Source organism: Trachemys scripta, chromosome 19 (genome assembly GCF_013100865.1).
Source record: "Trachemys scripta elegans isolate TJP31775 chromosome 19, CAS_Tse_1.0, whole genome shotgun sequence".
Classification (NCBI taxonomy): domain Eukaryota; kingdom Metazoa; phylum Chordata; order Testudines; family Emydidae; genus Trachemys; species Trachemys scripta.
This window is the reverse complement of record NC_048316.1, coordinates 22,731,878-22,748,508: the sequence shown is the minus strand read 5'-3', so window position 1 is coordinate 22,748,508 and position 16,631 is coordinate 22,731,878. Positions and strand designations below refer to the sequence as shown.

The following is a 16,631-nucleotide window of genomic DNA, read 5'->3' as shown; positions in this document are numbered from 1 at the left end:
CCTTTTGCCCTCATTACTAGGCCCCCTTATGGATCAGAGAGCCCTGAATCAAAGATTTGATTATGCTGATGTACAAGATGAGCTGTGCTATCTCTGGTCCTGTCTCCTGTAAGCATTACAGGAAGACACCAAGCATCACAAACATTTTGAAACAATGAACCAAAAATGCTAATGTGTCTGGAGATTTGCTTCTAGGTCTGGCAGTCAGTTGACATCTGCTTCATATGACTGCCAGCACAGGTCAAACAATCACACTGTCCAGAAGTGCTCAGATCAACACCACATACTGTAGTTCCTCTGCAAGTGAATGGTTAGAAAAGAAATCTACCTTTGAGTCCCTAAGGCGTCACCACTACTGTTAATACAGAATGGTTTACAAGTCACAATCAAATTAGAATATCCCATGGAAAGATATTTATACTGTTTCTGGCAATCAAGATGTGCTATGCCTCTTTCAAATACAACTAACACACAGTCTCTGCCTCAAGCAGTTATCTATCTGACTTAAGATTATAAAATATGGAGAAGTGGGGGTAGCACAAACAAGCAAACTGCTCAAGGTGAAGCATGGGTGCTTCAAGGGCTAGGATTGTGCAACACCTCCGGATAGGAAGTAAATTTGGAACTGAATTTATTTTGTTGAGCTATATAGTCTCTGAGAATTTTTCCAGAAGTAACAAAAAAGATCAAGTGTCGGGGGTAGCCGTGTTTGTTGCTTTTTACAGATCTAGACGAACAGTCCTGTGGCACCTTATAGACTAACAGATGTATTGGAGCATAAACTTTCGTGGGTGAATACCTACTTGTTCAGATGAACGTAGTGGAAATTTCCAGAGGCAGGTATAATCTAGACTGATTCTTGCCTGCATATTTATACCTGCCTCTGGAAATTTCCACTACATTCATCTGACGAAGTGGGTATTCACCCACGAAAGCTTAAGCTCCAATACGTCTGTTAGTCTATAAGGTGCCACAGGACTCTTTGTCAAAAAAGATCAATTCAACTGGCTTAAGACAAATAACAATGGACTATCTAGACTAATAGACTGCTTTAATAAACTATTCTCCTCCCCTAGAAATGGGCTTTAGAGCAAGATGACAAGAATCCATTATGGTTCAGATGGACCAGGCTGCTATAAGCCTTGGAACTCAATGGAAATAATGGGACTTTAAAATCCTGGGAATCTCTGTAGTGTGCTTCTTTCACACAGGATAGTGCTAAGCAGCTGCTGGCCCCTGGTAAGTAAAACAGTTACATTTTTAACAGGGAGTATAGAGAATTCTGTGGCTTTTGGGACTCCTCGCTTAGTCTCTGTGAAACTAACAGCTATGAAGATTTGGAGTCATACCCTGGAAGTTGGAGTTGGTCCCTGGGTGGTTCTCCAGGACATACTTCTTCAGAGCTGTGGTGGAGCAAGTCTTCGGTTCATTCATGGCAGCAATAGCAGACAGGATGGCATCTTCCATCAGACTCCCACCAAGTAGGGGCTTCTCCCCTGATTTCTTCAACTATTTTCCAAGAAGGAAGAGAAAAGCAATCAAGACAAAATTCTCCCAAACCAGCTCGGGACAAGACTCCTCTGCACCAGGTGAGCCGGGGCTCCTGCATTAGCACAGATACGTTTTAAATTAAAATGTTGCACAGGGAATACTTCCTTCCCACCCACAAGGAGAAGACAGATTTTTTAGTCAATTGGCCAGAAATGCTGTTTATTGGAGCCACTGTCCCATCTCCAAGATACACAGGAGATATATTTTTAATATACTTAGCACTGTACGGTGTGCAGGGGACCAGACTAGATGATCTCTTGAGGTCCCTTCCAGTCCTAGGATTTATATTGAGCTGAAGAAACTAACACCACAGACAAATTAACATGCCATGACCTTCCTCCATCCCACAGACCAGACAGCCATTGGCTTTAGACTTCCTTATGCCTCTGCCATGAGTGGGACACATGCACACACCTAGCAAAAGTATTTATGTTAAAAAAAACCCAAACCAAACAAACACTTACTAGAGTGATGAGGCAGGATGGGTGGGGTGAGACAGAGCTGAAGCAGCATGTGGAGCACTACTGACAACAAACAGGCTATAAATCTCAGCAAGAATAGCTGCTCCAAAAATGTAGACCAACCTAAGAATCCTAATACTCCACAATCTGAGAACTGTTGCATGTGAATCCTACTTGATAGGCTGCCAGAGAAGGTTGCAGCCCAATAAAATCAGATGGGGGAGAAAACAGAAGGATTATGTATGGTATAAACAACAACAGAAGGTGAAGTAAGACTAACTCTGGCCTCTGACCTGGAATGTTCCAGAAGCTCCTTTGCCTGTGATCTGCTCTAACTGGCCTTTCTCTACTGCTCTCTGCAGGGCATTCTTCAACAGCTGGGGTCTGAAAAAGATGGGCAATATAGCTTTAAAGGGGAGGTGGAGAGATGACACTTTACCCAGGGCATGAGAGTAACTATCAGCAAGTGACATGAGCAAGGAGTAATGGACATTATTTAAAGGTGAATTGACATTGTCTTCTGGTTCTACAGTTTATCCAGAAAAGATCAAGTTTCATGAGTCAAACTTTTAAATTGAAACAACTCTAAAGCAAATTTGTAGACGGGACAAGGTGGGTGACTTACTCACCAATCAGTCAATAGACAGAAGGCTCTTTACGTTCACCAATTAAAAGACTGTACATAACATCACATTTTTTGAAACCATCCACATGGGTGAACTAGCTGGCAGGCTGTGTGCCCTTTAAAGCATAAAAAAGGAAGTGGAATAAGATGCCAAGAGGAAACCTGTAAATATTCATATCCCAAAAACTAAAGCGATTACATTTATGTTATTGGTGGATGTGCAATATGAACAATACAACCTTAAGGATCAGGAGTTTCATATGGGTCACAGAAAAAAAAAAAAAAAAGTCACAGGAAAAAGCATTTTATTCTCAGCTTCTAGAAGGATATTACAATGCTGAGCTAAAAATGCCAGTCTCCTTAAAGGGCAGAAGAGGGAATACCAACGGAAATTAGTGTTTCAAAACAGTGATAGAGACACCCATTACCAATATGTACCACCTGCACCTACCTTACATCCACCTTGAGCTTGGGGTAATACTGAGACACATATTTTTTGATCAGGCTGTATGAAGCTTCCTTAGGTTCACAAAGGCGGGTGAATGCCAACGGAAGGATGTCTTCTAGCTTGACTTGCTGCTCTGGAGTGGATGTGGAGGTACTTCTCTGAAATATATTTTTCAAAATATATCTAAAATCAGACCAGGGACTAGGGCTGTAGGATGGCCTCGTTGTTGAAAGAAAGGTTACTTATAGTAACTGGTGTTCTGCAAGATGTGTTGCCTCTATGGCAGTGGTCTCCAGCCTTTACACGCCCAAGATCACTTTTGGAATTTAAGGGCAACCCAGGATCTACCTTCCCAGGATCTTTCCTTCCCTGCTCACTCCACCCCCCACCGCTCGCTCTCCCCCCGTCCCCTCACTCACTTTCAGCGGGGTGGGGTTCGGGAGGGGGTGCGGGCTCTGGGCTGGGGTTGAGAGGTTCACAGTGTGGGAGGGGTCTCTGGGGTGAGCCTAGGGCAGAGGTTTGGGGTGCAGGAGGGGATGAGGGGTGCAAGGTCTGGAAGGGAGTTTGGGTGCAGGAGGGGGATCCGGGCTGGGGAAGAGTGTTGGGGTGCAGGAGGGAGTATGGGGTGCTGGCTCTGGGAAGGGGCTCAGGGCTGGGGCAGGAGCTTCGGGTGCATGAGGGGACACGGGCTGCTGGCTCTGGGAGGCTGCAGGTTGGGTGGTGGAAGACAAACGCTAGTCCTGCTGTACTTATGCTACTCCTGGTCTTAATGGTGCAGAGCCATTCAGAACCTGCCCATTGAAGGGGGCGGCACTTACCTCGGGTGGTCCCGGCCCCACCCTGCTCCTGGAATGGGCCAACGCGCCCTTGCAGCCCCTCGGGAGGGGGCACGTAGTCTGCACGTTGCCCCTCTCTGCAGGGACCGCCCCCACAGCTCCCATTGGCCACAAGTATCAGAGGGGTAGCCGTGTTAGTCTGGATCTATAAAAAGCAACAGAGTGTCCTGTGGCACCTTTAAGACTAACAGATGTATTGGATGCCCACTTCGTCGGATGCATTCACCCACGAAAGCTTATGCTCCAATACATCTGTTAGTCTTAAAGGTGCCACAGGACTCTCTGTTGCCATTGGCCACAGTTTCCCAATGGGCGCTGCGGGGCGGTGCTTGCAGGCAGGAGCAGTGCGCGGAGACTCTTACACCCCCCCGCCCCACTTCCCCCAAGGCCACGGAGGCATGTTGGGCCGCTGGCCGCTTCTGGGAGTGGCGTGGGGCTGGGGCAGGAAGGGAGCCTGCCTTAGTGGCAGACCCGATGCATCACCGGAGATCGCAATCGACTGGGAGAGTCTCCAGGATTGACTAGTCGATCACGATCAACCGGTTGCTGACCACTGCTCTATGGGTATTTACTGTGGGTGTGCATGTGCAATGTGCACCCGGGACTGGAAATTCTTCAATAGGTCCATGCCTGCACCTGTGCCTCCAACTGAGGGCATAACAGATGGTAAATACAGATGCAGGTAGTGATCCAGGCTGAAATCCTCTGAGAAGACACCGAAAAGGCTTGGTGCGCTCCAGGTAGAAAGTCAGGGCACACCTAACATCTAGGGTGTGCAGATGCCTCTCCTGGTTGGATGCGTGAGGCTTTAAACAGAACATGGGGAGGAAGATATCCTGGTTGACATGGAATTGCGACACCATGCACAGGAATGCTGGATGGGGATGCAGTTGGACCTTGACCTTGTAGAATACCGCATACGGGAGCTCTGACACCAGGGCTTTAACCTTGGAGACTCACCTCACTGAGGTAATAGCTACAAGGAACACAACCTTCCATGACAAGTGTGAAACAGTGCAGGAAGCCAGAGGTTCGAAGGGAGAGCCAGTGAGTCTGGAGACGACTGGGTTGAGATCCCACTGGGGAATTGGGTCTGGAATAGGCCTTTCAGGAACCTGATCATCATCTCATGTGAGAATACCTATCTACCCTGGACACAAGGGTGGAAGGCTGATACGGCCACTAAGCGTACCTTCATCGATGAACAAGGCAGGCCCTGGTGCTTTAAGTGAAGCAGATAATTTAGGATGGATTGTAGAGATATTCCATTCCAATGCCCAGCTGAAGCAGCGCTTCCACTTTGCCAGGTATGTCACCCTGATAGAGGGTTTTCTGCTTTCCAAGAGGACCTGCTACTCCTGACTAGAGCAGACTTGCTTCTTGGGATTCAGCCACTCAGCAACCCCCCCTGTGAGGTGGAGAGAGGTGAAGTTTGGGTGCAGTAATTGTCAGTGATTCTGAGAGAGCAGATCTGGGCAGCTGGGAAGTGCCCACGGGGCTGCCACCGCTAAGTCCATGAGCATGCTGAACCAATGCTGGCGTGGCCAAGCTGGGGCAATCATAATGATTCGTGCCTTGTCCCTCTTGATCTTCAAGAGGGCCATGCCAATCAGTGGGACTGGTGGGAAGGCATACATCAGGTCACCTGACCACGACAGGAGGAAGGCATTGGATAGCGAGCCACTGTCGAGACCTTGCAGAGACCAGAACTGGTGACATTTTCTGTTTTGTCTGGTGGCGAACAGGTCCACTTGGGGAGCTCCCCACTTCTGGAAGAGCATCCTGATGACCACCGAGTGGAGGGACCACTCGAGGTGAGAGAAGAAGGACCTGCTGAGGCGATCTGCCAGCGTGTTCCGGACACCCAGGAGGTGCGAGGCTTCCAAGTGGGTAGCATGCTGGATACAGAAGTCTCACAGAGGAAGAGCTTCCTGACAAAAGGCGGACGATTGAGCTTCTCCCTGTCTGTTGACAGAACATGGAGGCCATGTTGTCTGTCAGCACCTGCACTACACAACTGCACAGATGGGGAAGGAACAATTCGCAAGCCAGGTGGATGGCCCTGAGCTCTCTGATGTTTATGTGCAGCGACAGCTCCTTTTGAGACTATAGCCCCTGAGTTCTGAGTGTACCGAGGTTGGATGCATCTAAAATCAGGGACAACGTGGGCCATGGATTCACAAACGGCACACTTTCCAACACCGGAGTCGGGTTGCACCACCACTGCTGTGAGGGAAGTATCCGCGGCAGGACCGTGAGAAGTTTATCCCGTTGAGGTCTGGCCGGGGAGCAGACAGACAGATACCAGCCACATCTGGAGAGGTGGAGCCAGAGTCTCGTGTGCTGGACAACGCAAGTGTATGCCACCATGTGCCCTAATAGCCTGAGACAGACTCGGGCTGTGGTGAGCAGTGACCTGGGCGATCAGATCTTACACTGTCCTGAATCTGGCTTCTGGCAGGAATGCTCTGGCTTAGGTAGACCACGTTGATAAACTCTATCCTCTGCACCGGTACCAATGTTCAATTTTATCAACAGGCCCAGTGCTTGACAGGTGGCTCGCAGTGTCATGAAACTGCATTGGACATGGTGCCTAGAGCGGCCCTTGATGAGCCAGGCATCAAGGTACGGGTAGATCTGGATACCCTGACATCTGAGGTAGGCTGAGACTACTGCCATGCACTTTGTAAATATCCTCGGCGCCATCGCTAGGCCAAATAGGAGCACTGCAAACTGGTGTTCCCGATGACAAATGTAGGAACCTTCTGTGGCCATGAAATATTGAAATATGAAAGTAAGCGTCTTTCAGATCGAAGGCAGTGTACCAGTCTCCCAGATTGATGGGGAATGATGGAGGCCAGGGAGACCGTGCTGAACTTCAACTTCTTGAGACACTTGTTGAGGATTTGCAGGTTGAGGATGGGGTGTAAAATAAAAAATCTGAATGAGTAAAACCCTTTCTCTCTCAAATGCTGTGGAACTTCCTTCACAGCTCCCACCCACAGGAGGCCTTGCACCTCCTGAGCAAGCAGATGCTCATGAGTAGGGTCCCTGAAGAGGGACAGGGAGCAGGGGTGGGAGGGAGGGACAGAAAGGAATTGGAGGGTATACCCCCCCGCCACAGTGCTGAGTACCCACTGGTCTAATCTTATAGAAGTCCAAGCAGGGAGGTAGGGCAATAAACAGTTGGATCCAACACCCCTTTTGTTTTCCAAGATACCAGTTGGAAGGTCACCCTCGACCACACCCTCAAAATACCTGTTTGTTACGCAGCTGGTGGAGCTCGAGTGAGCCGAGGAGGCTGGCAGTTGGACTTGTCGGCGCTTAAAGTCCTTGGCCTTTTCACAGAAGGGCTCTGATCGGGACTGGCTCCTGAATCTGTGGGTCTGCTGCAGTTTGAATTACTTTCTTGCGGGCGCTGGCGTATAAAGGTCCAGGGAGTGCAAAGTAGCCCTAGAATCTTTCGGGCCATATAATCCATTGTCCGCTCCAAAAACAGTGCCAGGCCATTGAAGGGGAGGTCCTGGATTGACTCCTTTACTTACACCAACACCCCAGACGATTGCAGCCAAGACGCGTGCCTCATGGAAATGGCTGAAGCCATAGTCCTGGCTGCAGAGTCCGCCGCGTCTTAGGTTGCTTGGAAGGCAGTCCTTGCCACGGTCTTGCCCTCGTCTTTTTAAAATTCATATGGGCCTCTCTCCCACTGGTAATCCAGCAGGTCCAAATTTCATCCAACTTTGTGGGGATCTGCAGGGAGGGGATAAGGGGAGTTTCCTAGCTTTGTTTTTTTTGTTATGTTAGATCGCAATTCCTACAGAGGACACGTTGCTTATTTACCAAATCAGCGGTCATGGTTCACCAGTGTGGTCAGATGTTCGGCTGCATATGTGTTTTTTCTCTGTGTTCTCCCTGTGTGCTGCCCCAGCTCTGCGCAGACAGCTGGCACACCAGACCTCGAGCAAACTGCCCAATGATCACAAGATCCGTCAAGGTATGAAAGCACCAGGCCAGGTTTATTGTCGATGAAGCACGGTACTAGTATCCCGTACACTCTACCGGACCACTAATACATGTATGCCCGTAACAATGGATTAGCTCATTGAACAGCAGAACTTTCCGTTCCTCCCTAGGCGAGACAAACATACTCCGCCTGAGATGCATTTTTATATCCTGATACAAACAAGTTACATACAGCCCCTCTGACAAAATTACTTCCCCCTGACGTGGCTAGTTATTGCCCATTACCTTGTACATGTTGGTTCGATCAAAACATTATAAAATGTTTTATAAACATAATGTTATAGTCATAGTGGCCAAGTAGGGCCTGGTGATTGGCCCCTCTCAATTGGAAGCTGGTAGTTGAATAAATTTTTCTGCCAAAAGAGATCAAGCTTCCTCATCTCTTTGTTCTTAGGGGTCAAACCCAGTTGCCCTTGTCTGTCGCGCTCATTGGCCGTGGATACGACCAGTGAGCTCAGGAAGGAATGGGTATAAAGGTATTCAAAGCCCTTGGCCGGGGACATAATATTTCCTCTCCACCCACTTGGAGATGGAGAACAGGGAGGAAGGAGTTTGCCACAAGGCCTTGATCAGTTTTACCACTCCCTCGTGGACGGGTAAGGCCATCGTAAGAGGGGGCGGCTGCATTCAAAATGTTGAATAGTGTGGAGGGTTCCAACAACTCCTTGGCCCCTAGCTTCAGGTTTACTGCCACCCTTTTAAGTTGCTCTTGATGAAAGCCTCGCTACTACCTCATCAGGTGAAGAGGATGAGGAGTTAGGTATAGGCGGGTCAGTCAACTCCGTTTTCCCTGCCAGGGGAGCCTCGGCTGAGGCTGGCTGCTCTTGGGGACTCTGCTCTGATTCCTCCTCTGAGTCAGGGGGCGGGCGGGAGACTGTCGCCAACTACTTCTCAGATATCTCTGAGACTGACCATGCTCCAAAATCTGAGGAAGCCCCCAGGGGTTCCAGAACTGCCATGGAGCTCATGCGCTCACAGGCGGTACCAGGGGGAATCCTGATGCCTGATGCCACTCCGGTGGGTGATTTGGCCTGCAGGCCATGTACCTTCCTTGCTTTCCAAGCTTGAGGAGGAAGAAACTTGTCTCCGGGACCAAGGAGGTACTGCTTCCACCTGTCTGTCCTTTCCATGCTGGCCATCCCCACATTCTTCTCTTGGGGACCAGTACTGGGATGTTGACACCTGGTGCCGTGTCTCCGGTGATAGCAGATTAGTGAGGGTAATGCGGCGATCAACGCCTCGCACTCTGAGAGTGGTGCCTCTCTATTGACCTGGAGCAGGGAGACCTTCATCTCTATTCCAGAGATCATGGATGTATCGACAATCTGGAGATTGGGGACAAGACTCCGGAGATTGGCGCTGTGAGTCCCGAGAGTGATGCAGATGCTCAGGGGAACGGTGCTGGGCCTCTGGAGACTGGCAACTCACCTCTGTCGGTCTCTGCCAGACAGCTGGTGATCAACATCGGGATCCAGACAGCAGTGCCTAGAGTCCAGGGAGTGGAGCCGGGAACTCTGGCAGGTAATCCGACTGATATTGGAGGGCTGGCGGCGTTGCTCTGGAGGCTGCTGACAGGATGCCACCTGCGGCGTTGCCGGGGATCGGTGCTGCGGAGTCGGAGATTGCTAAAAGGGCCCCCATGGTGGGTTTGCCCCTAGAACGGGCAACCTCGCTGACAGGCGTCAGCGGCAACAGAAGGTGCAAGTGGCCTGGAAGGTGTAAGGGCCGCTTCTTGGGGTGGCGGACGGGTCTCGGAGGAAGCTTGACAGCTCTGTGGACACTAAAGCTTGGCTACAGAAGGGGTGAGTTGCCTCACCCAAGTCTTTGCTTGCCTCCGGCTCTCTCTTTCCTCTTACGGGATATACGATACTGCCCTCTCCCAGGCTTTTTCTGATTCTTAGCCAGCACTGGGAATGGGGAGGTCCCAGAGGTTGGTGGCACACACTGCACTGACATGGCAGTGCTCAGGGTTGAGTCCAATCTGGCTAGTTCAGAGGCCAACTCCATAAGGAGTGCTTGAAGCCGAATGTCCCACTCCTTTTTGGTGCGCAGATGAAACTTTTACAGATGCAACACTTGTCATTTACGTGGATTTCCCTCAAGCACTTCAGACAGCTTTGGTAGGGATCACTGACAGATATAGGTTTTTTTGTAGCAGTCAGAAGGCTCGAAATCCGGGGACCGGGGCATGTCCCATCCCTGGGCTAAGTCCTGTAGGGGATTATTTCTACACTAAACATTAAGGGAACTATTAAAAACTAAAACAGAAAAACGCTAAACAACTATATACAGTATAATCACAAATAGGAACACTAACTGTATAAAAGTAAAGCTTGCTGCAGCAAGGGAATGTTCCAGCACCATCACTGGTGGTTAAAAAAAAAGAACTGAAGGGGGCGGGGGAAGCCAGTGGTGCCCCTTATACCAGAGCATACACGCAGCACTCTAGAGGGCACCAGAGCCGGTTCCCTATGGATACTACTGAGGGAAAAAACTTCTGGCACTGGTGCATGTGGCAAGCACATATGCCTACAACAGAATGAACATGAGCAAGCACTCGAAGAAGAACCTTGTCTTTATGAAAAACTGTATAAGGTAGGTGTGCCATAAGGGCCCCAACCTTCTCTCCCCTTCTAGCCAAGGTAATCGCTGTCAAGGAGGCAACTTTTCAAAGGAAGACTGAGGAGACAGCAGAAGACCAAAGGTTCAAATGGTGGTCTCATAAGAGCTGAAAGTACAATCTTAAGCGCCCTGGCAGGGACAGATTTTGAAACTGGAGAGGGAAAATGGGGGGGGGGGGGGGGGGGGGGGGAGGAAGAAATAGGAGGGGACTGTCCTTATATTGCCCTTCAGGAACTTCACAGTAGTAGGATGGGTAAAGCACCCCTCCACCAGGGCGTAGAAAGCACGGAGAGCTACCGTGTGGAACACGTAGGGAGTACATAGACAAGCCTGACTTCTTCAGTGAGAGAAGATAGTCCAGTACGAGGGGTATTCCCGATGCCTCAGGATGTAAGTGGTACTCCAGAACCAAAGGGAGAATCGATCCACTTCAGTGTAAATGCTATTCCACTGAGAGGATCTCCTGCTGTTGTTGTTTAGGATGGATTGAACATTCTGAGAGCATGCCCTCTCTATGCTTGTTGTCCATCCAAAAACCACGCTGCCAGATGCAGGGAAGCTGGGTCGGAGTGGTTTGTCCTGCCCATGTTCTGGGACAGCAGGCCCAGGAATGGTTGTAGGTGGACACGTGGATGGAAAGCTAGCTTTAGGATGGTGGTGAACCAGAACTGCCTCAGTCACTAGGGGCCTGTCAGGATCACTGTCACCCCAACAAGCTTGATTTTACCCAAGTACACGAGGTACCAGGTGGATGGAGTGAAGGCATACATCAATGGGTCTGACCATTGTACCAGGAAGGCATCCCCTTGGAGTTGAGGTCCTGGGCAGCCTGGGAGCAGTATGACAGATACTTCTTGTTCCGCTGGGTCAAAAAGAGATCCTAAGATAGGACCTTCTTGCTGAAAAATGCACTACACTATCAACAGGTAGGAGTTCCTACTCGTGATCCACATAGAAATGTCTGCAAAGGGAGTTATTATTGCTGGAATGTGTACTCCTGAGAGGGTGATCTGGTGGTCTGAGGCACCAATTCCAAAATTGGATTGCCTCTCTGCAGAATGGGGTGGATCTTGCTTCTTCTTGTTTATATGTTAGACTGTGTTCATATTGTCTGACTTCACTTGGATGTGTGGAGACTGGATAATGGGTAGAAACATCTTGCAGGCTTTGTGAATTGGCTGAAGCTCAAGTAGGTTGATATGCAGCCCAGATTCTTTTGGGGACAAGGAGTTGTGGGCTGTCTGGTCATAGCTGCTCTCCCACCAGCACATTTCATGGAAGAGAAACTTTGTCCAATGAGTACCTGACTGGGACACAGACTATCCTTAACCATGTTTGGAGGCACTGCAGGTGCAGCTGTGCAAACAGGGTGACACAAACCACATGGCAGTGTGCACCTAACAGGACCAAGCAGGATCATACTGTAGTCTGAGGACTGAGACAAAGCTGGGCAATGAGATCCCTCATAGCAAGGAATAAGTCTTGAGGTAAGTAGGCCATTGCTATGAATGAGTTCAGATCCATCCCGACTAATTATATGATTTGTGTGGGCATTAAAGTTGACTTGTCTAAATTTAGCTGGAATCTCAGGAATGAAGGAGCTGAAGTGCAGCAGGGGCTGCTGCTTACATTTCCTGACATGACCAACCCACGAGCAGCCAATCCTCCAGGTAGGAAAATGTTGGTCTGCCTTGGCTACCAGTATAAGCGCTTTTGTAAAGACCCTCAGGGCCATCAGGAGGAACCTTTTTTTTTCCTTGGGGGGGGGGGGGGAAGGAGGGGAAGAGAAGGGGAATGTCCAAATGAAAGTATGCCTCTTTCAAATCAAGGGCTGTAAACCAGTCACCTCAGTTGAGGGAGGGTATCAGAGGCCAGGGTGATCATCCTGAACTTTGAGCGCTGAAGACATTCAACTGCCTGAGGTACAGCATGGGCCTCCAGCCCCCCTTCTTTTAGGCATGAGAAGTACCTTGGGTAAAAGACTTGGTAGTATGGGCTCTATTTTGAGAATTCTCTAATGAGACGGGTCCCTGAAAAGGGACTGGGATGGGGAGAGAGCAACTTTAGTGTGTAGCTGTTTGATAGCATCCAGGACTCATTTGTCCACTGTGATAATGCAAGAGAACTGGGAGACAATGGGCCAGACAGCCACCAAAAGTGGGGATAGTGAGCAGCGCAGAGACTGGTAGATGCCCTCATGTAGCGCATCAAAATACTTTCTGGAGGCAGCTAAGACAGTAGAGTAGAGTGCGACAGTGTGGGATGCCAGCCATGCTGGACAATTCCTTGGGGGGCGGGGGGGAAATGTCACAGACTCACAGGGTGGTTGGGGGGAGCTTAATGAGACAAGTCCCATGGGGACCTTGGGAAAGGATACAGATGGATTATGTAGGACCCCTACCATTAAATTACAGGGGGGGGGGGGAATCCATTTATACTGGTGGTGGTAGATGCTTTTAGCAGGTGGGTGGAGGCATTCCAAACAGGATACCAAACTGCCAAGGTGACAGCTAAAAATCTGGTCAATAAGGTATTTACTTGTTGGGGGGGGGGGGGGGGGGGGTTTCAAAAATAAATTGACTCTGACCAAGGAGCTGCTTTCCAATCAGATCTGATGGGGGAGCTCACAGCACTCACCGGAATCACACAGCTGTTCCATATTGCTTATCACCCGCAGGCTGTGGGACAGGTGGAACGCATGAATCGCACTATTAAAAGTGAATTGAGAAGGGGGGTAGAAAAAGGAGGGAAAAATTGGTCACAATTGTTACCCTTTGTTCTAATGAGAATACGGGCCCGAGAATCAAAAGGTACAGGATTCTCCCCCCCCCATGAAGCTCTTATGGGAAGGCCAATGGAACAGTGGGAAATTGCGCTTGCTCCAGTACCTGGAGCGATTACTATACATGGATTAACACAAGAATGGGTTTTAAACCTAATTAACCACAGCAGGCAGTGGCCTGGCAAAATAAGCAAGGAGCAGCAAAAGTCAAAACATGGTATAATCTACCAGGAGAACACAATATACCACAGTGGGTGATTGAGTGATATACCAGATTCCCAGTTTGATAAAACCCTGGCTGGGATGATTTAGATGGGGTTGGTCCTGCTTTGAGCAGGGGGTTGGACTAGTTGACCTCCTGAAATCTCTTCTAACCCTAATCTTCTATGATTCTACGATTCCAGGACACCACCATTCATGAATGGAAGGGCCTTTACCTGGTCCTTAACCAATTAGGGCTCAGTTTACTATTACTGGCAACAGGAGTGGGTTCATTGTACACAAATAAAGAGGTACAAGCACACAAAAGATGAGAAACAGGAAACAATGATGTTATTTGTTTTACAGAAACAAAATTCAAAGGATGGTGGAATGGAGAAAATCAACAACGCTAAAATGTGGAAAGGTAAATGATACCTGTGGATGTGAATGTTTAATAATCCAGAACAGAGGTGTAACCACTCACCGAATACCCACCTGTGATTTAATGAAGGGGGAAGAGGAATGGGAACCAATTCCAGCCATATGGGTTAAGGGAGAGCGTAGAGAGGGAATGGAATTTGCTTCCGCCCCACTGGTAAACTTAATTATACTTGTAGTGTCCCTCCCTTGGTACCACCCCTTCCAATATACGGTCATGTTCTGTTCTGGGAGGGGGGGGGTGTCTTGTGTCTGGGGGGCGATGAGCCCACCTCTTATGTACCTGATGGGAGGGTTAAGGAGCGAGGTTACTTTTGGCCATGATCACTTTCTTGCAGACTTTGTGTCTCCTCCTTACACTTTCCCTGCTCCTCCAGCTGCTTGGTTACCATAGCAACTGATTAGGTCCCTTATCTTCTCTTGTTACTGAAAGGTAAGGCTACCAGCTGGGGGGCAAGGGGAGGGAGAAGGAGGGGAGTGCAGCCTTGTGCTTACTTTTGCTTGCTTACATTCTTTTGCTTGCTTATTCAGCCTGTTTAAACTAAAAGCAAGGCCAGAAGCAAGATTATTTATTATTGTTTAGTCTTTACCCTATTTACTTCACATTCTCCTAACACGGACCATCAATGGACTATTAGCCATGATGGTCAGGGACAACCCCATATTCTGGATGTCCCTAAATCTCTGACTGCTAGAAGCTGGGACTGGATGACAGGAGATGAATCACTTGATAAATGCCCTGTTTTATTAATTTCCTCTGAATCATCTGGCACTGGCCACTATTGGGAGACAGGATACTGGGCTAGACAGACCATTGGTCTGACCCAGTATGGCCATTCTTATGTCATGCTCCAACACTGGAGCCAAAGGTACCGTGGAATCCTATCCTGACCTATCCGGAACAGGAGTAGATGGGGAGCACATGACTGCACTGGAGCTTCCAATTCACAGCTGGGGCAAGCTATTGGTGGATGTTGGCCTGACTGAGTCAGGACATCCTATAGCAGGATTGGATCTAAGAATGACTGAGGATTCCAGATCTGTATAAATAGCTAGTCCCTAGAAGAGGGCATATTGAGGTTCAGCCTGCCAGATGTCTTGGGCTTGGCCTGAATTGTCCATCTCACCTTAGAAGTGGAGGACTTATGCAGGGCCAGTACCACCAGTGCAGAGAGAGAATGATCCCTTCTGTTTCTATGCAGTGCATGAGTCGTTACTGTACTTTCACTGGAAGTTTTCAGCGCCTTGGAAGCTCCCAATACCGTCAATGTAATCTTCTTCCTGTAGTCCAGGTGCACCTGTTCTGGGGCACAGAGTCTAGCAGGAGGAAGAGACAAAGGAGACCTGTTTTTAGAGAATTTATGGGGAGATGTGTCCCTCTTCTTGTGGGGTTGTTGGCCCTTGCCTTCCTCATGCTTCTGCTTGATAGTCCATTTCTCGAGGCCTCCCACCTGTTGGGACAAGACACAGGAAGGGTGTTGCCCGGAGGCTCTGAATAGGTAGTTGGGGAGTAGGAGGGCCCAGGTTCTGAACAGGGCCTCATGGAGAGCTCCAGAGCTTCTGAGCCTGAATTAGTGAGATTGCCTGGTACACAGGGAGAAGCGTGGCAGATGCCACACTTTGAAGGGATGTGTGCTTCCCCGAGGTAATACAGGCAGCTCTCATGTGGGTCGCTCAGTAGGAAGACCTGGGGCTAGCCAGGCAAGGCTTGAAGCCTGGAACTTTGGGCATAATAGGTACCCAAAACTCAAGCTATTTAAAATTTTGAACAACTATTTACAATATTTACAGGTTTGACGAAGCAGAGCATTGAAGAGCAGAATTGGACATAGGAGGGTTCCATCACAGACCACAAGTTGTAGAAAAGGAACTGGAGGGACTGCTGATCCGCACCACCCCTTATGTTCTTGGTTGGGGGCACAATGGGGTGCAGAGTGCAAGCATGGACCAACGGACACTGGTATTGAAGAATTTCCAGTACCAGGTACACAGAGCGTGCACACCCACAATGAATAGGGATCAGCACTTGAAGAACCTGGCTACATGTTTAATAAAACAAAGTTATAATAAGGCAGCTTTTCAAACTTAATGTTGCATCAACAAGTTAAAGGGGCATTGTTTACATGAAATCTAGTCAATTTGTCTGGGATTTTCAAAGGAGCCTAATGGAGCTGGGCACTTACAATCCCAGCCTTAAATAACAGAGTTAATACACCTGACCTGAATGCTCTTGACCACATGTGGGTTTAGTCACATCTTCCTTTTTATCGTTTTAATGTCTCTTCTCCCATTCCTAATTGCTGTGTGAAAGTTTTTAACTGTTTATGTGACTCTGACTTTACATTATCATCAAATGCACAAAAGCAAAACTGAAGAGGTGAGGTTCCCCCATGCATTCTGCATCAGTTCTATTAATCTGTAGAAACAAAAAAGACCGGAGTGTGATTTTTAAGTCGGTGTTCCTTTTAATCAAGCCTTCACACGTTGGTTTCCCTATCAGTTCCACAGTAGTAGGAGATGGATGATTAGAAAGGGGAGTTCTGCTCTTTACACAAAAATATCCTGGTGAAGAATCAAAGGCAAGAAAATGCAGAAGATTTGTGAATAGTTATTCACGTGTGGGAACTGCACATCCAGACAGTTT

At 48.7% G+C, this 16,631-nt stretch overlaps 1 protein-coding gene and 1 long non-coding RNA gene across 8 annotated transcripts in view; one reads left to right on the top strand and one right to left on the bottom strand.

Moving 5' to 3' along the window:
* The window catches only part of HP1BP3 (heterochromatin protein 1 binding protein 3), a 55,814-nt gene that overhangs the window by 27,430 nt on the left and 11,753 nt on the right, over window positions 1-16,631 (bottom strand). For all 7 annotated transcript variants that reach the window (XM_034753703.1, XM_034753706.1, XM_034753704.1 and 4 more), the window contains 3 exons: window positions 3,089-3,243; window positions 2,306-2,396; window positions 1,350-1,509 (listed from right to left, as the gene is read on the bottom strand). In XM_034753703.1, coding sequence (XP_034609594.1) covers window positions 1,350-1,509; window positions 2,306-2,396; window positions 3,089-3,243 — 406 coding nt within the window. The remainder of the gene's footprint in view (window positions 1-1,349; window positions 1,510-2,305; window positions 2,397-3,088; window positions 3,244-16,631) is intronic.
* LOC117868105 lies at window positions 12,152-16,319 on the top strand. Its single transcript, XR_004643567.1, has 3 exons — window positions 12,152-12,236; window positions 13,916-13,973; window positions 15,779-16,319. It is a non-coding gene; the product is annotated as an uncharacterized LOC117868105 (long non-coding RNA).